General features: G+C 42.6%; 1 protein-coding gene and 1 pseudogene across 1 annotated transcript in view; both read left to right on the top strand.

The window, feature by feature from the left end:
• SAMD13 (sterile alpha motif domain containing 13) overlaps window positions 1-21,891 on the top strand; it is a 50,599-nt gene that overhangs the window by 25,319 nt on the left and 3,389 nt on the right. The window contains exon 3 of the mRNA XM_065910182.1: window positions 6,918-7,029. Coding sequence (XP_065766254.1) covers window positions 6,918-7,029 — 112 coding nt within the window. The remainder of the gene's footprint in view (window positions 1-6,917; window positions 7,030-21,891) is intronic.
• LOC136150764 (dnaJ homolog subfamily B member 6 pseudogene) lies at window positions 18,917-19,561 on the top strand (annotated as a pseudogene).

Here is a 21,891-nt window from a genome sequence, read left to right as displayed (position 1 = left end):
GCAAATCTGGAAAACTCATCAGTGGCCACAGAACTGGAAAAGATCAGTTTTCATTCCAGTCCCAAAGGCAATGCCAAAGAATGTTCAAACTACCGCACAATTGCACCCATCTCCCAGGCTAGGAGAGTAATGCTCAAAATTCTCCAAGCCAGACTTCAATAGTCAGTGAACCGTGAACTTGCAGATATTCAAGCTAGACTTAGAAAAGGCAGAGGAACCAGAGATCAAATTGGCAACATCTGTTGGATCATCGCAAAAGCAAGAGAGTTCCAGAAAAACATCTACTTCTGCTTTTATTGACTATGCCAAAGCCTTTGATTGTGTGGATCACAAAAAACTGTGGAAAATTCTTTAAGAAATGGGAATATCAGACCCCCTGACCTGCCTGCTGAGAAATCTGTATGCAGGTCAAGAAGCAACAGTTAGAACTGGACATGGAACAACAGACTGTTTCCAAATCAGGAAAGGAGTACATCAAGGCTGTATATTGTCACCCTACTTATTTAACTTACATGCAGAGTACATCATGTGAAATGCCGGGCTGGATGAAGCACAAGCTGGAATCAAGATTGCTGGGAGAAATATCAATAACCTCGATACGCAGATGACACCACCCTTACGGCAGAAAGCGAGGAAGAATTAAAGGACCTCTTGATGAAAGTGAAAGAGGAGGGTGAAAAAGTTGGCTTAAAACTCAACATTCAGAAAACTAAGATCATGACATCCAGTCCCAACACTTCATGACAAATAGATGGGGAAACAATGGAAACAGAGACAGACTATTTTCTTGGGGTCCAAAATCACTGCAGATGGTGACTACAGCCATGAAATTAAAAGACACTTACTCCTTGAAAGAAAAACTATGACCTACCTAGACAGCATATTAAAAAGCAGAGACATTACCAACAAAGGTCCATCTAGTCAAAGCTGTGGTTTCTCCAGTAGTCTTGTATGGATGTGAGAGTTGGACTGTGAAGAAAGCTGAGCACTGAAGGATTGATGCCTTTGAACTATGGTGTTGGAGAAGACTCTTGAGAATCCCTTGGACTGCAAGGAGATCCACCAGTCAGTTAAATCAACCCTGAATATTCATTGGAAGGACTGATGCTGAAGCTGAAACTCCAGTACTTTGGCTACCTGATGCAAAGAACCGACTCATTGGAAAAGACCCTGAGGCTGGGAAAGATTGAAGGCAGGAGGAGAAGGGGATGACAGAGGATGAAATGGTTGCATAGCATCACCAAAGCCATGGACATAAGTTTGAGTAGGCTCCAGGAGTTGGTGATGTACAGGGAAGCCTGTCATGCTGTAGTCCATGGGGTTGCAAAGAATGGGATACAACTCAGTGGCTGAACTGAACGGATATTTTGTTGTCACAATTTGATAGCTCTTCTTTATGAAGAAAGGCAGCTAATTGAAGTCAGCCACAGGGAGAGTGAGTTCAGATGTCTTCTGGGGCACTTAAAAGTGTATTGGATGGGTCACTGTGCTCACTGCTAGAAGTGAGCTGATTAGAAAACCTAAACAATGTGTTAGAACAATGAACTCCTTTCCAAACATTTTTCAAGCTTAACTTAAGCAAGAGAGGGAAGGTAAATGGTACCTAGAAAAGAGTCCTCAGTGTCAGCTCATGACTGCTTATGCTGATAGGATGATGGAAAATCCTAGCATGATATTTTTTTTTTAAGCCCATTTAGCTTTGACTGGAAAATACATGTTAACACCCTAACATGTTAAAAATGTTAGGATGAAAAGTAGGTTTTCCCCATGTGTTTTGCCTAAATGGTAGGAAAGCATGGTGGGGGTGGGGGCGGGGAATCAGGGTGAAGTGGGGGACATGTGGCATCTGTGAGTGAGCAAGTACACAAGTGTGTGCACACAAGGGCAGTACTGACAGATTTACAATCTCTATGCCCAAAAGGGAATGTACCTCTAATTAGTAAACATTGACTCTGTTTTTAAATTAAGTGTTTTGTTAATAAGTAATTGATCACATGTGCCATTGATTAGTGACTCCTTTTTCTTTAGGAGAGAAATTTGTTGTTGTGTTTTTAATTACTTTTTACTGGAGTATACTTGCTTTACAATGTGTTAATTTCTACTGCACAGCAAAGTGAATCAGCCATACATATACATGTATCCCCTTTTTTGGATTCCCTTCCCATTTAGATCACCACAGAGCAGTAAGTAGCATTTGATGAGCTATACAGTAGGTTCTCATTAGTTATCTACTTTTTACATAGGATCAATAGTGTATACATGTCAGTCTTGATCACCCACATCATCCCACCCCCCACTCACAGCCTTGGTGTCCATATGTTTGTTTTATACGTGTGTCTCTCCTTCTGCTTTGCAAATAAGATCATTGACACCATGTATCTAGATTTTTTTTAATCAAATATTTTAACTTCCTACTATGAGCAAGACATTATTCTGAGGGTGAGGCAGAGGTACAGCTCAACCCTTGACTTCTAGATATTCGAGACTCAGAAATGCTCAAACTCTGGGCAATTTCATTTCCATTGAAAGTAACATGAATCTTTTCAACTTGCACTGAATGTTGAATGTTCCCAAGCTTAGTTCTTAGACCCAGTTCTCTCTTTGTCCCCTCCCAAGGTTTCAAATGCCATCTGAACACTCCTGGCTCCTCACTGTGTACTTCTAGCCCACTCGTCTGCGTTGAGCTCCAGACCCATATTCCGCATTAAATCTCAACTTGGATGTAGATGGCACGCCACACAGAGTGTGTCCAGCTAAACCTGGGGGTGTGGTCCAAGTGAAGTTACCACCATCCATCCAGTTCCAGGACACTTTCGTCTCCTTAGTTCTCCTGTCTAGTCCACCACGGGGCTTCTCGGGTGGTGCTCGTGGTAAAGAACCCGCCTGCCAATGCAGGTAGACGTAACAGACATGGGTTCATTCCCTATGTTGGGAAGATCCCCTGGAGGAGGGCACAGCAACTCACTCCAGTATTCTTGCCTGGAGAATCCCATGGACACAGGAGCCTGGCAGTTGCAAAGAGTCGGACACAACTGAAGCAACTCAACATGCACGACTTTGTTGTTCACTTGCTCAGTCGTGTCTGACTCTCGGCGACCTCATGGTCTGCAGCATGCCCGGCTTCCCTGTCCTTCACCATCTCCTGGATTCTGCTCAACTCATGTCCATTGAGTCAATGATGCATCCAGCCATCTTGTCCTCTATCGTCCCCTTCTCCCCCTGCCTTCTCTCTTTCCCTGCAGTGGGGTCTTTTCCAGTGAGTCAACTTTTCAAATCAGGTGGCCAAAGGATTGGAGCTTCAGCTTCAGCATCAGTCCTTCCAGTGAATATTCAGGGTTGATTTCCTTTAGGATTGACTGGTTTGATCTCCTTGCTGTCCAAGGGACTCTCAAAAGGCTTCTCCAACACCACAGTTTGAAGGCATCAATTCTTCAGCTCTCAGCCTTCTTTATGGTCCAACACTCGCATCCATATTTGACTAATGGAAAAACCAGAGCTTTGACTAGACAGAACTTTGTAGGCAAAGTAATATGTCTGCTTTTTAACATGTTGTCTAGGTTTGTCAACTTCCCTGGTGGCTCACACAGTAAAGCGTCTGCCTACAATGCGGGAGACCTGGGTTCGATCCCAGGGTCGGGAAGATCCTCTGGAGAAGGAAATGGCAACCCACTCCAGTGTTCCTGCCTGGAAAATCCCATGGACAGAGGAGCCTGGCAGGCTGCAGTCCACAGGGTCACAAAGAATCAGACACGACTGAGTGATTCACTTCACTTCACTTCACTTCTAGGTTTGTTATAGTTTTTCTTCCAAGGAGCAAGTGTCTTTTAATTTCATGGCTGCAGTCACCATCTGCAGTGATTTTGGAACCCAAGAAAGTAAAGTTTGTCACTGTTTCCATTGTTTGCCCATCTTTTTGCCATGAAGTAACAGGACCAGATGCTATGATCTTAGTTTTTTGAATGTTGAATTTTAAGCCAGCTTTTTCACTCTCCTCTTTTGCCTTCATCTAGAGGTTCTTTAGTTCCTGTTTGCTTTCTGTCATAAGGGTTATATCATCTACATATCTAAGGTTATTGATATTTCTCCTAGCAATCTTGATTCCAGCTTGTGCTTCATCCAGCCCAGCGTTTCTCATGATGTACTCTGCATATAAGTTAAATAAGCAGGGTGACAATATACAGCCTTGACGTACTCCTTTCTCAGTTTAGAACCAGTTGGTTGTTCCATATTCAGTTCTAGCTATTGCTTCTTGACTGCATACAGGTTTCACAGGAGACAGATAAGGTAGTCTGGTATTCCCATCTCTTTAAGGATTTTCCAATTTTTGTGATCCACACAGTCAAAGGCTTTAACGTAGTCAGTGAAGGAAAAGTAGATGCTTTCTAGAACTCTCTTGCTTTTTCTATGATCCAACAGATGTTGGCAATTTGATCTCTGGTTCCTGTGCCTTTTCTAAATCCACCTTGAACATCTGGAAGTTCTCAGTTCATGTACTGTTGAAGCCTACCTTGGAGGATTTTGAGCATGACCTTGCTAGCATGTGAGATGAATGCAATTGTGTGGTAGTTTGAACATTCTTTGCATTGCCTTTCTTTGGTATTAGAATGTAAACTGACCTTTTCCAGTCCTGTGGCCACTGCTGAGTTTTCCAAATTTGCTGACATATTAAGTGTAGTACCTTAACAGCATCATCTTTCAGGATTTGAAATGGCACAGCTGGAAATCCATCACCTCCACTAGCTTTGTTCATAGTGATGCTTCCTAAGGCCCACTTGACCTTGCCCTACAGGATGTCTGACTCTCGGTGAGTAATCACACCATTGTGGTTATCTGGGTCATTAAGTTCTTTTTTGTATAATTCTGTGTGTTCTTGCCACCTCTTCTTAATATCTGCTTCTGTTAAGTCCATACTGTTTCTGTCCTTTATTGTGCCCATCTTTGAATGAAATGTCCCCTTGCTATTTCTAATTTTCTTGAAGAGATCTCTAGTCTTTCCCATTCAGTTATTTTCCCCCATTTCTTTGCATTGTTAATTGAAGAAGGCCTTCTTATCTCTCCTTGCCTTCCTCTGGACCTCTGCATTTGTTGTGTATATCTTTCACTTTCTCCCTTGCTTTTTGCTTCTCTTCTTTTCTCAGCTATTTGTAAGGCCTCCTCAGACATCCATTTTGCCTTTTTGCATTTCTTTTTCTTGCGGATGGTTTTGATCACTGCATCCTGTACAGTGTTATGAGCTTCTGCCCATAGTTCTTGAGGCACTCTGTCTATCAGATCTAATCCCTTGAATCTATGCATGCACTAGTCCACCACTAAGTCTTGCTGATTCTGTTGGTTAAATACTTTTTAAATCCACATGTTTTTCTCCTTTTCTACCATAGTCTCAGTCACCACGAGCTCTTGCTTGGTCATGTCTTCTCCTCTGGCTCCTCTCCAATACTCTTTTTTCCAGAAATATGAGTCAGATCAGGTCACGCCCATTACTTCAGACCATTTAACAAATCCCATTGCTCCTAGACAAAAATCCAGAATCCTCAATGTGGCATCCAAGACCAGCATGGATCTCTGTATGTATCCCTGTCAGAGAGCCTGAAATAATCTTTACCTGACTTCTATATATGGTTAACTTTCGGGCTGCTCTCTAGACCTTACCTGGAAAGAAACTTCCACAGGAAAGCTGCTCGTATGCCCTTCCACTGCTATAGTACAGAGTACCCATCCTTAGCTACTTTGCATGGCTATGCATTTAGTTGTATGATTGTGAGTCAGTGTCTACTCCCCCTGTGCTGTGTGCAACCAAAGTAAGGACTGTTCTGTTTTACTCACCAAATGTATTCCCAGCTGGAGGACTAGGAGGGGGCTTGGTCCCAAAGGATCTCCTGAGCCAGGTGAAGCTATTTGGAATTTATCCAAAGAGCAGTGGGAAGCCTTTGAAAGTTTGGAAGCAGGGAACAATGTGATGGGAAGTATACTCTAGAAGAATCACCGTGGACAAGACATAGAGAAATCCAAACAGGTACACTTGAAACACGGAAATAAGCAGAGACACAGTAACTGCAGGTTCACTCTTTCTCTATTCCACCTTTCTTCCTCTCCTCTCTAAATCCAGTGAGGTTACTCAGAAACCCTCTCAAACAAATGCTTGATCCACATCTAGTTGCCTGAACATTGATTAAATTCCTAACAACTTGGTTGATGCAAGGAATAATAAAGTGAGAACTGGTCCAGACCTATATGTACATCTTCAACCCACATCTGCCATTTTAGTAGAAAGTCTAGAGACTATCTAATAAACAGAGCATAATACAATGTGGAAAGTGCTCTGATAGGAGTTAGAATGGAGGTCTGGAACTCAGAGGCGGTTATAACACTTTCAGCTGGAGCAGAAAATGCCTCACAGGGTCCATGGCATTTGATCCAGTTGGAAGGATAGGATTTTTTCAGAGACAGCGGAGGGGAGCCTTCAGTGGCTAGAACAGCATGTGAAGGGCCTGGCTGTTGGGGAATGGCTTTGGCCCTGGATGTGTGGGGACGGGGGTGGGAAAGTAGTGATGCGTTGGGGCCTTATTGTAAAAGGTCTGGTATTCTTAGTTCAGGAGTGTGAATATCATATTGTGGGCTGCTAGAGGTCATTGGACCACTGCAAATATCTCTAAATTAAGAAACAATACATGAGGGAATACTTTATATTAAAGGTTTATAGAGAAAGCAGTGACTGGGCCAGTGAGAGCAATGATCTTCTGAACCCAAGAAACACAAGAATGATTCTGGTCCTGAAGCATGTGCAGTGGGGTCTGGGCCCCCGGTTGCAATGAGCTGACCCAGGCCTGCCCCCGGGAGACCAAGTGGGGACCTGGCCACACACGGTCGTGAGCACGCTCTGCCGTGATAGCCGTCCTGATTGAAATTTTATTTTGCAGTTCCATGGAGAATGGGAGGCCACCTGATCCTGCAGACTGGGCCGTGATGGATGTCGTCAATTACTTCCGAATGGCAGGATTTGAGGAGCAAGCTAGTGCATTTCAGGAACAGGTAACTCAGTCTAGAGAAACACACAATGAACATGATTGCCTCCCTTCCCCACAACAAGCAGAAGGGACTAAGAAGGAAAGGCATAGGGAGCGGTGAGGTATCAGTGAGGCTCCAGGTCACCCCAGCCCCTGGGAAACTGAGAGGGTAGGGAAGGGGAGTACGGAAGTGACAAGCTAATGATTCCCTCCTGCAAGAGGAAAACCCAAGCGCTGAGACAGGGACATGGGCGCAGCTGCAGAGAGGAGGGCCAAGTCTCATCTACATCTGCATCTTCTGAAAGATGGCCCAGCCCTGCCTTCAACACAAGCACACGAGGAAGCAGAACACAGAAAAAGAGGAAAAGCAGGGGCGAATTTGGTGGAGATACACGCTCCTATCTGCTGCTGGCCTCTGTGCCACCTGAGCTGTTAATTAAGCCTCCTCCAATGTGCTTGCTGGGTGCTGAGCAAAGTCGAATGGAAAGAGCACAGGGTTTGGACTTCAATCCTGGTTCTTGTAATTCTGTGTGATCCCAGACAAATGCTATGACTGAGTCACGTTTTCACATCTGTAACACCAGGCTCTCAGTGCCTAACTTGGTAGGGTGGTATTGTGAGAATTAAAGGGCAGTGGTGAAGGCACATTGCCTCGGGTAGGTGCTGGCCCAACCTTGCTGCCCCCCAAATGTGAATTCCCTCACTCAGGCCCAGTGTTGGTACTGGAGAGATGGAGGGAAGAGCAGGGGATCCCTCCCAATTGTCTGGGTGATTCCTGATTCCATTTTCCAGGCTGGGCCAGCACTGTAGGGATGGTTTTCAAAGGGTTTTGACCATGAGGAAGCAAATCAGGATACATGCGATCCACACCAGACCAGTTCTGTAGGGAAACACAGAGTTCCCATTTCCCTACCAATGAAGACTGCAGTATTCTAAGCATTAAGTTCACTTTTCTAATTTTATAATGTAATTGAGAGAATTATAAACTGAGCAATGCATTTCGCTGCTTCTTGCACATCCCCTTAGCCATTTCTTACTCTCTCAAGCTGGGTTTGGATAAGTGCAATTTTCTAATATCATGTTTTCTGATGAAATATATATCTTATATTCTAATAAATATCTAATACCGTATATAGAAAAGTACACTTCTCTAATATGATAAATGAATCTAATCTCTAGATTTCCTTCAACCAGTATTTTCTTCAACTTTATCCCTGCATATGTGTTTTTTTGTTAACTTGGAAAATTTGCCAGAATAACAGCTTAAATCACTTCACACCCACCAGGACAGCTAAAATTAGAAAGACTGATAGCAAATGTTCGTGAGGATATAGAGCAACCACACTCGTCTACATTGTTAGTGGGAGTGTAAAAAAAAACACTCATGTATCTACCCCATGATCTAGTAGCTTCATTCCAGAGTGTTTACCCAAGGGAAATGAAAGCATATGTCCACCAAAGATTTGCACAACACTGTTCAAGTAGCTTTATTCCTAATAGTCCAAACTGGAAGCCCAAGTGTCCATCAATAGGAGAGTGAATAGACAAACCATGGTCTAGTCTTACAGTGGAATAAAGAAAAATGAACTACTGATACACACAACAGTTTGGATGAATCTTAAAACATTATGCTGAATGAGAGAAGCTCTACATAAAAGATCTTGTTCCGAATGGTTTTTGTCTTATTCCATATGGGTTGCTATAACAAAAATACCATGAACTGTGTGACTTATAAGCAACACTTATTTCTCATATTTTGCAGGTAGGAAGTCTAAGATGAAGGCATTAGTTGACTGGGTGTCTGGTGAGGGCCCACTTCCTAGGCAGCCATCATTTTGCTGTCCTCACAGAGGAAGGGATGAGCAAGCTCTCTGGGCCCACTTTTATAAAGGCACAGATACACATGGGGGCTCTGTTCTCATCATCTGTTAATAATTGCCTCCCAAAGGGCCCGACTCTTAATATTGATACTAATACCCTCAAGATCCATTGGGGGGTTGGTTTCAACATACAAATCTGGGGGAGAACACATTCAGACCATAGCAGTTCTGTTTAGATAAAGGATGAAGACAGGAAAATACACTAATGATAGAAAAAAAAATCAGACAGTGCTTGCCTCTGGGTAGGTAGGAGAAGGGGGATGACTGGGAAGGAGCGTGAGGGAACTTTCTGAGGGATGGTAGCATTTTGCATCTTGATAAAGCTTTGGGTTATGGGTATATGCATCGGTCACTGCTTATGTGCAAACATATGCAAATGATCCAGATTTGTGTATTACACAGCCAGTAAATTTTTTCCTCAGAAGTAAAAGACCTGTGAAAGTAACGTTGCTTAGTCGTGTCCGACTCTTTGGGACCCCATGGACTCTAGCCTACTAGGCTCCTCCGCCCATGGGATTTTCCAGGCAAGAGTATTGGAGTGAGCTGCTATTGACTTCTCCAGGGGATCTTCCCGACCCAAGAATCGAACCCGGGTCTCCTGCATTGCAGACAGACGCTTTACTGTCTGAGCCACCAGGAAATTCCACCAGGGAATAGGAAAAGACCTATAAAAAATAATTAATGGTATACAAACTGAAGTATTTAGGGGAGAAGTATGCTGATTATGCAACTTACTTTGAAATGCATCAGAATACAGATTCACAGTTGCATAGAAGGATGAGTAGATGGAGAGACATATGATACAGTAAGCATGAAATATATTCACTGTAGAATCTAGGTGGTGGGAATACAGGTACTCCCTAAAATATTCTTAAAACTTTATGTTTGAAATTTTTTATAATAAAATTGTGGGCGGAAATAACTGCGGTTGGAGAGTGGAAGGCTGATCAGCTGAAACATATTTTATTTTGGTCTAATGTTATAATGTCCATTTGTGTCATTGCAGTTGAATAACTCACTTCTAAAATTAAATTTAAATAATATTATGAAAGGTTAACAAAAAAAAAAAAGAACTTAGCTAAAAGGTCTCTTGGCCAGATTCCCAGCTGCCCAAAAGCAATTTTCAGAAGGAGCTTTTGCTCAGACTCCTCTGATGCAGATGGCCCAGACTAGGGGTGGAGGGTATTCTTTGGGCCTTTCAGACTCTGAAGTGGAACTGGCCAGCTCTGAGCTCGGCCCAGGAGCAGGCCCTTTCTCCCAGGGATGACATCAGTCTAGCACCAGTGACGTGGGAGTCAAAAGGGGACATAGTTTCCCAAAGCATCTCATTCAGAAGTCCTTCAAGGGAGGAAAGGAACACTGTTTTGTTTCTTCAACTCTGGAGCCTGAGAAATGAATTCCTGAGGGAGTGGAATTTTGCAAGCGTGGTCTAGATGCTCAAGTTACTTCATTCTTATGGAAAGGTAATTGGAAAGGGAAAGAATCTGCCTTGAATTATTCTCTGGAAGTGATTTGAATCTTCCTCCTACTTTGAATCTCATGTCTTTCCTCTTCTCATTAAAGGAGGTAAACTTTGCAAGCAAGCAACCACTGGCCAGACTCAGGCTGACAAGACAAGCAGCTGCTATACTTTTCATGAGGACTGAGGATCAGGATCCTCTGCTATGTTAACCTGCCTCTTCCATCATCATGCTTCAGAGGCCTTCACTGTTTCACCTCCCGTGATCTTCCTGGAAATGTACCCCAAGCAGTCAGCAGTCACTCACCACATTCATCCCCGATGGCAAGACTACAGGCTACCCCCAGCCCAAACACAGGACCCTTTTAGGCACTTATAGGTCACAGCAGCTGAGAGAGAAAAAGAATGGCCACATCCCTAAATCTCCATAGGGTAGGCTCCGCCCTTCCATGTGATAGAAGCAGGCCAGGAAAGTGAGCATCCCCTAAACCATCTTAGAAAATGGCAGGTTCAGAAAGGGTAGTACAGTTGCCAAACTCAGCATGTCTTAGTTGGTGTGAGAGCTTAGTTTCTTGGCTGTTATGGATGGAATGTTTGTCCCCCTCAAATTCATTTTAAAACCCAAACTCCCAGGGTGATGGTGTTTGGAAGTAGGGCCTTCAGGAGTTAGATTTAGATGAGGTTTTGAGGCTGGAGCCCTCGTGATGGGGTAAATGTCCTGGAAAGGGAGCTTGTTCTTTCTCTCTGTGTTATATGTGAGGATGTAGCACAAGGGCAGCCATCTGCAAGGGGGGAAGAGGGCCCTCACCAAGAGCCACATGTTGGCACTGTGATCTTGGACTTCCCGCCTCCAGACTGAGTAATAAAGCTCTGTTGTTTAGGCCACCTGATTCTTGGTGTCTTGTTACAGCAGCCTAAGCTGACTAAGACATGGACACTGATGCCAGACATGTCCCCCATGACATATGCTGACTTTCAAGGGAATGTCCATCTTCTTGGCATAGTCTCACAATACATTACTGGATATCTTGTTGTTGTAGCAACCAGACTCAGAGGTGGATTTCTAGCAGCATGTTCCTTTGGAAGAGGTCAGGCCATTGGTTTGTCCAAAGTGCAGGAATGTCCCATGTTCCTGTGGCATGGAGGGGCAGCTGGATTAGCCGAGGGATCTTTGTGTAACCTCCTTTTCTCTACGCAAGCACACTGACACCTAATAATTATCTCCCTTAAGTTTCCCACTGGTGCAATTGTCACCATCAGGTTTCCCTCTGACCAACTTCTTTTGAGCTTCTGTGTGAGCCACAAGTACAGACCAAAAGAATTATCAAGAGGGAAGGCCTAGGCACCTGCCCAGCCCCCTCCACACCTCTGCACCAAGGATCCACTGTCAACAGTGTGTGTGTTTGGGGTCGTTTCCTGCTCTGGCCATTCTGTCATGACCAGTGACGTGGCTCTCTGTCGGCCCACTGGCCTCATTAACATTGCCCCCCCAGAGGACTCATTGGCCCATAAGAGGAGGAGACACCGGGATCCCTTCCTAGACAAGGCAGTGATTACAGCTATTGCCAACACTCTCTCTCATTCCCACCAACATGGTGGTGTGGTGGCTCTTTTCCTAAGTGTCTTCCAGCATTCAAACCTCTTAGGCTGTGATGTGAAGGATATGAGTGAGGGTCATGACTCCTGTTTTCTTTCCTTCTGATCAACTCATGGTCATTAGAAGACCCTGCAGGGTTGGCCTTTCTGGAACTCAGATTTCTATGGTGAATGTTGAGTTAAACAAGCCAAATATTGCTCAAGTTCCTGCTTTAAGAGTTGAGTGTTACCTTTCAACTGGCCTTCATGAAGTAAGCTTTCAATGCACAGCACAAGGCACAACTAGATGATAAAAAGTTGGCACTTGCCCAGGGATGTGAGGCACCTGCTTTTCAAGAGTCAAAGTAACTTAGGAATTTTACTTTCCTAAGAGTTTAGTTTTTAAGAAAGAACTTCTTGACTAATTCATTCAGAGGCACCTCCACCTTCCTTACATGGAACATTTAGGATAAAGTTTATTTTGTTAAACTCTGAAGGCTAACTGAGAAACTTCTGACGGTGCTTTCAGTTGCAAAATAAGTCCTTCACAGCAAGTTCATACTCCCACTGGACCCTACCTGCCTGTTGTAGGGCAGTCACTTCGTATCTTCTTTATCTGACTCACACAGTCAGCATGTATGTGGAGAAAATGGAAACGGAGTGCTGCCATTCAGTCACCGTCACATAACTCATATCGTTCAGATCCTCAAACTCACAAGTGAGCGATATCAGTGAATCTGTTTCTGGAATAATATGTATCACTAAGATCATTTTTTTCTCAGAGTATCATGACAAAATAACATGCAACTCATGGTGACTAATTTTACTCCATTATCTTCTCACATCCCCCAAACCATGTGACTGAAACAGTATTTTACTGTAAAATGTCCAACTGATTGTTAAAGCTGTTCATCTGAAATGCCAAGACTGATAATTCTTTTCAGATGGCCTATTACTAACTTTTGATGATATTTCTGAGGCCACTGACTTACTAACTGTAAATAAAATAATTTATTGCTACAAACTGCCAAGTAACACTAACTTCCTCAGATGGAGCAGTAAAGTGGACAGGCCAGTCAGAGCAACTCTGAGCCCTGCTCTGTGTCCTAAGTTGTGGTCAGATGGACTTCAGCTGTAGTGATTCTAGACAGACACTTCTAATCAGATCCAAGACAAATCCAGGTTTGTGGAGGTGGGGGGAGAAAGCGATTAAGATTATACAGTTATAAAAGCCTTCTTTTGTAATAAAAGTACAAAACTATGATACAGATTTGCTAAGACAAAATTTAAGCTTCATTAGCTTCATGGTAAATCCAGCTCTGAATTAGGCCAGTTAAAATCCCACAAATTGGAAATAACTTTTATTACCTTGTCAGCATATTATAATACCAAGTACTAGAAGTATTCAAGGTGCTTTGACACATGACATTTCTCAACAGTTGAAGGCTTCTGAAATGCTTAGACTATTTTGTAGCATAATGAACAGGGGAAATGGCAACTCAAACTCTGCTTATATGTCCTTTAAGCCCACAAAAATTTTGAAGAGAAAGAGTTAAAAAAACAAATGGGTAATGTTAGCAATAAGAAAACATCCAAGAGAATGGAAAGCAAAACTGATAAGAAACTTCTGAATTTTTTGATTGAATGAAATAGAATAAATTTCTATAAACCAAAACCCCAAATGATTTTTAAATCATTTGTTTGAAATGAGAAGTTATAAGATAGCCAGGTACATGGTGCTTCTTTGGCTTATTCACTTGTTCAGTTGTTTCTATAGTAGTTATAGCTTTTTCTAAAACTTATGAAAATAAATATAAAACTATTAAAGTAAAATAATGGTCATTATTACAAGTATTATTTTACTTTAATAAGGCCACCCGAAAGCCTTGTAGGTATAAGAATCATTTGAAGGAGGCACAGAAGATTCTGGGCAGAAGGGGGATTGGATACAAAGGTATGGGGACATGAAAAAATATAATTTATCTTGAAAACTCCTAGTACCTTAAAGTAAGACATGTGGAGCAGGGAATCCCTGAGGATAAAACTCAAAGATAAATAGGGGTCCAGATAACAGGCAGTCTGTTTGCCTGAGAGGGACTAGGAACCACTGGAGGATATTGAGTGGGGAGTACCATGCTGAAATTTGTGTTTTTCAAAGACCAGTCTATTGTCAACATTGGAAAAAAGGAGACAAAACACAGGAAAGCTGTAATTGTTCCACTGGGGATGGAAAGGAAGAAATGGATTAGAAAGTCTAGGGAAGATGGTCAAAAGAATTTAGTGGATCATTGGCAATGGAGGGTGAAGATTTGTCCTGTCTCAGTTCTCTGGCTTAGCACCAGGATTAAGCTCACTACTCAAGATGGGACAGGGAAGAGGCTTGGGTGATGACTGCTGGATTTCTAGATTGGTTAGTTGCAAAATCGTCCCATTAACCAGGACATCTATGAGAGGTCAGTTATTTTTTTTTTTAACTTTTTATTTTGTATTGAGGTAGAGCTGATTAACAATGAATGTTGTGATAGTTTTAGGTGAATAGCAAAGGGGCTCAGCCATACATATGTGTGTACTCATTCTCCCCAAACTCCCCTCCCATCCAAGCTGCCACATTACATTAAGCAGAGTTCTATATGCTACACAGTAGGTCCTTGTTGGTATAGCAGTGTATACATCCATCCCAAACACCCTAACTATCCCTTCTTCCTAGCCTTCCTTCTGGGCAATCATAAGTCCATCTCTAAGTCTGTGAGTTTCTTTCTGTCTTGTATGGGTCATATATATTATTTCTTTTTATATTCCACATATAAAGGATATCATATGATATTTCTCCTCTGTCTGACTTCTTCTCTCAGTAGGACAATCTCAAGGTCCATCTGTGGTGCTGCCAATGGCATTATTTCATTCCTTTTTATGGCTGAGTAATATTCCATTGTGTATATGTACCACATCTTCCTTATCCATTCAAGAGGTCAGTTTTAAGAGTTTTAAGAGGAATAAATGGATGGATATAGAGATTGACCCAGCAGGTCAGCTGATGACAGTAGGGTTTCATTGGAGCTGAGGGGAGGCCCGGGAGATGGAGGACACTTTCCTCCAAGTAGAGGAATGAATGGGAGGCGAGTGGAGGGAGAACCAGCAGTGGGAGGGTTGTATAGACATGAGGGCTCTTTTCTAAGAGAGAATACTTATTTAGATGCAGTGAAGTAGACAAGAAAATTGGATAGTTAAAAATAGATTGAAATTTAGAACAGTTCAAGGAAGCAAAATCCCTGAGGATAAGGAAAGGGGTGAGATCAAAGAGAATGGAGGGACAAGGATATGGAGAAATTTGAACCCTCATACATCACTGGTTGGAATATAAAATAGTGCAGCTGCTACAGAAAACAGTTCTGGCAGTTCTTCAAAAGGTTAGGCATATAATCACCATGTACCTAGTCCTGTCTGACTGTTTGTGACCTTGTGAACTGTAGCCTGCCTGGCTCCTCTGTCCATGGGATTGTATCCAGGCAAGAATACTGCAGTGGATTGCCATTTCCTCTTCCACGGGATCTTCCTGACCCAGGGATCGAACCCATGTCTCCTGCATTGTAGGTGGATTCTTTACCACTGAGCTATCAAGAAAACCTTGAAGAGAAAGAAATCACCATATGACCCAGCAATTCCACACAAAAGAACTGAAAAGAGGAACTCAAATAGATAATTGTACAAAAATGTTCATTGCAGGATTACTCACAATAACCAAAAGGTAGAAATAACCCAAGTGTCCATGCACAGATGAATGGATAAATAAAATGTGGTCTAGAACATACAAGGCTTCCCTGGTGGTTTTAGCAGTAAAGTAGTGCGGGAAACGTGGGTCGGATCCCTGGGTTGGGAAGTTCCCCTGGAACAGGAAATGGCAACCCCCACTCCCCCTAGTATTCTTGCCTAGGAAATCCCATGAACAGAGGAACCTGACAGGCTACAGTCCATGGGGCAGCAAAAGAGTCAGACATGACTCAGCAACTAAACTACCACCATCATGGAACATACAAAGGAATGTTTTTCGTTCATAAGAAAGAATGAAGCTCTGATACAAGTTGCAAGGTTAATGAACTTTGAAAATATTATGCTCAGTGAAATAGACCAGTCAAATATTGTATGATTCCATTTATATGAGATATCTTAAATAGGCAAATTCATAGACACACAAGCAGATTAGGGATTATCAAGGGCTAGTAGGGAAGGAAGGGGTTACTGATTCATAGGGTTTCTCTTTGGTGATGGAGGAGTTTAAAAATTAGTGGCAATAATTGCATAACATTGTGAATATAACTAATGCAACCACTAAATTGTACACCTAAAAATAATTAAAATTGTCTCTTTTGTGTTATATATATTTTACTGGGTTTCCCCGGTGGCTCAGACAGGTAATCTCCCTGCAATGCAGGAAACTCAGGTTTGATCCCTGGGTTGGGAAGATCCCCTGAAGAAGGGAATAGCGACCCACTCCAGTATTCTTGCCTGGAGAATTCCACAGGCAAAGGAGCCTGGTAGGCTACAGTCCATGGGGTCACAAAGAGTCGGACACAACTGAGTGACTAACACTTTACTTTCTTTCATATTTTACTACAATAGAATGTAATCTCAAGTAATATACATGAAGATTCAACTTGGTTGATAAAATATTCAACTATTTTAAAAAAGAACATGAAGGGATTAATTCTGATCAAGCCTGGTACATCTTTCTCTGTCCTTCCTGTGCTCTGGGAGCAAGGAAAGCATGTGTAGAGAAACAGCTGAGATGTTCCTTTCCCTCAGGGACATTCAGGGAGTTCCTGACAGTTTCTGGTTTTTTTGCTAACCAAGAGGCAAGCTCCTCTGCTTAGAGTGGATAGGATGGGTAGAGGTTTAAAAAGGAGCTAGGGGAGAGAGTAGTGAAGTTAAGAATGGCCACCAAGAGGAAAAGGAAAGGGAGCTGAGCAAGGATAAATAAAAGAACGGTTGATATATTCTCCTGACCCAGTCAAGACTGGTATACTGCACATGTTTAGTGTTCATCTTCATGGTTTCTTGATTCCCACCCCCACCCCCATCCCCACTGCACCAGGTATAGGAATCAGAGAACCTGGATTGATTGCTAAACTGTTCCTGATGGAGTGTTCATGGCATGGGCACAGCGGAGGACTCAACCAAAGAGGGTGATTCGAGAGAGCATGTAAAAAGAATGGTTCCCAGGGCCACCCAATGGGTGCAGACTTGATACAAAAGAGGAGTCAGCAGGTGACACATTACCCTGGAGAAAGAGAAACTGAGATGAAAAAGTGGGTTTAATGGGAGGGAGGAGTGAGAGATAGATTAGGATATTGGACTTTCAGTGTTACAGAGGTGGGGCTCTTCTGGCTGATGACATAGGAGTAGGTAAAGTGATTGAAATGGTTGGTTTACTATGAGCAGACGTCATGAAAATGGGTATAATAGCTTAACTACGGTAGAGGGTTTTTACTTTATAAATAGTCTAAGGAGATTGGTTGGGGGTGTTCTGCTTCACTGTAATTCAAGGTCCTAGGCTGAGGGGAGCTCTGTCATCTTCAGCTGGATGCTTTCAAGATCACCTGGGAACTGACATCCAGTTGGTGTAAGGATAAAGAGCAAGAAGGAGTACACGTGGGTGGTTCTACGGGTCATGCTGAAGAGAGGTCATCCTTTCACTTGTCATTGGCCAGAATGTGGTCACACGGCCACACCCAACTGCAAGAAAGTCTGGAAAATGTGTAGTTGTGTGCCCTGGGGAAAAGATCAGCCTTGCTACACTTGAGCTTTAAAGCCATTCTTTAAAGCATTGGCTGTTGCAACACTGATACTCAGTTCTATCTTTTAAGTCCAGAGAGGCTAACTTTAAGAGAACAGCTGAAGTGAAGAAGCCATATCTGACTGTACGTGGAAGGCTTCACTTCTAATGCTGTTCCTTCAATCTGTTCTTTCTTATCTGGGCAGAAATCTCTGTAACCTAGTTTCCTCATTTGATGACATGAGTTTTGTTCCTTTCCTTCATCAGAAACGTGTACATGATTTTTTGTGTAATAGAGCCCCTTTATCACCCACTTTATACCAGAAGCAGATATCCACAAGGAGATATCCATTACATTACTGAAGGCATTAGCCTGCAGAATGAGCCAACATGGATTTTGTGTTTGATATAAATGATACAGGGCTTCCCTGGTAGCTCAGCTGGTAAAGAATCCGCCTTCAATTCAGGAGACCCCGGTTTGGTTCCTGGGTCAGGAAGATCACCTAGAGAAGGGACAGGCTACCCACTCCAGTATTCTTGGGCTTCCCTGGTGGCTCAGGTGGTAAAGAATCTGCCTGTGATGCTGGAGACCTGGGTTCAATCCCTGGGTTGGGAAGATCCCCTGGAGAAGGGCATGGCAAACCACTCCAATATTCTTGCCTGGAGAATCCCCTTGGACAGAGAAGTCTGGCAGGCTACAGTCCACGTGGTCACAAATAGTCGGACATGACTGAGTGACTAAGCACAGCACATAAATAATATAAATGCAACACCTCATTTGTTAAAGTAACAGCTTCTGACTGTTACTTTAATGAATGAGATAGATTTCTTTCTGAGCCACACATTTTCTGTTAACAAGCTGCTCAGTGTTTTTTAACTAGATGAAGTCTCTCCAATATATATACTGTCCACCCCAAATTTTCCACCAATAGGATTGCAAGACAAGCACAGCATCAGCTGATAGTCACTGGCTGATAGTGTTGAGCTCATAATCAACTCCACCCATGCTGAGCTGCAGACAGCAGGGCGGCAGCGGGGACAGTGTAGAGGATATCAGCCCCCAAGAGGAGTTCCTCCTCAAGAAGGTTCTTCTCCCAAGAACCATGTAATAAGACTCAAAAGGCCTTAGTGTAGACTTCCATAGCTCACCATCTTCCTTTCTGAAGTTATATGGAAATTCTTCAGATAATAAACTCTGTCTTGGTGAGGAAGAGTCCTTTAAAGAAACATGGTGAATTACTACAAAGTCCTAGGCGTGCCTCACAATGCTTCCTCCTCTGATATCAAGAAGGCCTATCACCAGTTAGCTCTTCGGGTCCACCCAGACAAGAACTCAGAAAACCGGGAGGCAGCTGAGGAGAAGTTCAAACAAATAGCAGAGGCCTATGCGGTCTTGTCAGATGCCGAGAAACGGGACAACTATGACAACACCAGAAGGCGCTGCATCAAGAGGGAAAACAGAAGAGATGGCAGGGACAAGGAATATTTGAAGGAGGAACTGCGCTTTGCAAGGCCACGCTGTGACTTTCAAAGCATCTTTGAAGATCAAGACTTCTTCTCAGGAGACTGTTTTCCCACTGACAGTGTGGGAGGGACCAGGAGATTCCGCTCCTCCTTCTTTGATGTGACCCCCATCCTGGACACAGGATTTTCTACTTTTGTATCCCTGGGCTCTGGGCCGAATTCCCCTTCCTCCAAGACATTTGTACCCTTCATAAGCAGTGGAATGGGAAACTTCAAACTGGTCACCACTTACAGCCAGGTAGTGAATGGCAAGAAAGTAGTTATAAAGAAAGTTCTAGAAAATGTGGGCCAGAAGACCAAAATGAGGAAAGACCACCTATTTCATCAGATTCCTCCACGCCATGGGTAAGGAGTTGCTGCCGTGTTCTTTCATAGGGAGACTTTGTTGTGAGGCTGGTGTGTCTGGTGCTGATCCCAGACAGAAGTGGAACCTGAGAATGTGTTGAACTGGAATGGACAGGGTCTGAGTGAGTGAGTGAAAGTCACTCAGTTGTGTCTGACTTTTTGAGACCCCATAGACTATACTCCATGGAATTCTCCAGGCCAGAATACTGGAGTGAGTAACCTTTCCCTTCTCCAGCAGATCTTCCTGACCCAGGAATCGAACTAGGGTCTCCTGCATTGCAGGGCAGGGTCTGCTTGGTCCAGATTTCTCATTTCACAGAAGAAAGTACTGATGGGCCAAATGCTCCACAAGGAGGAACTAGGAAGCCACAGTTTGCTTCCAGTCCAAGTCTTCTGATTCTAAACTGAACCTCTTTCCCCCTGTACTCTATCTGGGACAGTAGAGACCACCACAATATGACCTCCTGAGAGGTGTACAGAGTCCTACCATCACAAATCCCCCTGACTTCTCTTCCTGAATTCTTTTTTTCTACCCTACCTTCCTGTTAGCCATTGCCTCTGTCTTGATGGCCCTCTTCTCTTCTGACCTCATCTCCTTTCTCTCCATACATTTCCAGTGGACTATATCACAATTAGGCTTAGTTGAAAGAGTCACTTATATATAGATTAATGTTGTTAGAGTGAAAAGTAAATGGATAAAGACTGCTTAAATATATTTTTAAAAATAGCCAGCATTTTATCAAATGCTCAGTAGAAGTCAGGAATTCCACTTCACATGTGTGATCTCAATAATCTTTTCAGCAGTGAAGTACTGCTTTCCCCCATCATACAAATAAGGAAATGAGGCTTAGAGAGATTAAGTAACTTGCCCCAGGCCCCACCTAATAAGCAGTAAGATAGTGTCTTACTCTAAAATACAGGCTTATCTATGAGCTGTAACATCTATGGATTCTACTCATTTATTTTTAGATCTAGGTTCTTACCCTCATTGGAAATTTACACCTGTCATCTCTAAATCTTACTTCCATGCATGGGTATTTCAGGAACTTAAGTAGACAAGCATTTTAAGTCTTATTTCCCAGCAGGCACTTGGTTATTCTAACAAGAAAACAGAAGCAATGTAAAAAGTTTCACTGAAACTAACAAATGATTACCACTTAACACAGAAACAAAAACAAAATCCCAAAGTGTGAATTATATTTTTGTTTTGGATTAAGACAAAATCATGGGATGTTTTTGTTTGTCTAACTGGATCTGGTCACACTCCAACTCCTTCATTTATATACAACTACACTCCAGAGGAGCGTTTCCTTGTGGAAAGTTACTGATGGAGTCTGCATTAGAAACCTCTGTCTTCTGATTTCCAGTCTCATGCCATTCTAGTATACTGTGCTGACTGGCAAAATTTGGGCTTCATTTGCCTTGCAAGCTTTTATAGAAGTTATATAACAAATGATTAGCTTTCTTAATCTAATCTAAAATAGGGAACTATCCTATGTTTGTGATTTTTATAAGACACATTTTTATATAGTCTGAACTTTTTTAATCTCTGGATTTTCTGAACTTGAACAAGAATATGCCTGCATCCCATTGGCAAAGGGTAGCTTTCAGGCAAGAAGAACACTTCCAGAAAGGAAGCAGAAGATGGGTTTGGAATGGGAACACATCCCATTTCTTTCAAAGCTTATACTTTTTCACTTAGTGGTCATTGAGAACATCCTGTATGTCAGACACTGTGCTAGGTGCCTTACGTGAATCATTTTTTAACCTCCCAAATCCTTCAGGAGTTTATTTCCATTTTACAAGCTTGGAAACTGAGGCTCAGGGAAGTTAAGTCCCTTACCCAGAGCCACACAATAAGTTGTGGAGACAGAGTTCAGACTGTAGTTTGTTTGACCTGAAAGATCCCATTTCCATTATGCCATCTCCACGCCCTTTCAGTTGAGCTGCAATAGTTATGGTTTAAGTTTTGTTATACATATGAATTCTATTCATTTCAAAAATTTTTAAATGAAAAATTCCAGATGGAGTTTTCTTTTACAAACCCTCATCCGAGGTGAACTGCAGTGTGGCTACCAAACAAAGGAAAATCAAATTGGAACGTGAAACATAATTTTCCATTTTGTCTTAAATAAAATCCAAATTTCAGCATTTTTCACAGACGTGCTTGGCTTTTGACAGAAATGCTGAGTTGTAGAAGGACTTTTTGCCAACAAAGATATAAAAAATTTCATTTTCAGTTAGTCAAGGAAGTTTTCTTGTATAGAAATGAAAGCAGTGTCATCTCTTCCTGGTGCCTGTTTAAAATATGTGGTAAGTTGCTGCTACTGCTGC

This window comes from Muntiacus reevesi, chromosome 1, assembly GCF_963930625.1.
Source record: "Muntiacus reevesi chromosome 1, mMunRee1.1, whole genome shotgun sequence".
Taxonomy (NCBI): domain Eukaryota; kingdom Metazoa; phylum Chordata; class Mammalia; order Artiodactyla; family Cervidae; genus Muntiacus; species Muntiacus reevesi.
Note: the sequence above shows the minus strand (reverse complement) of the source record. Positions and strands in the feature narration are given on the sequence as shown.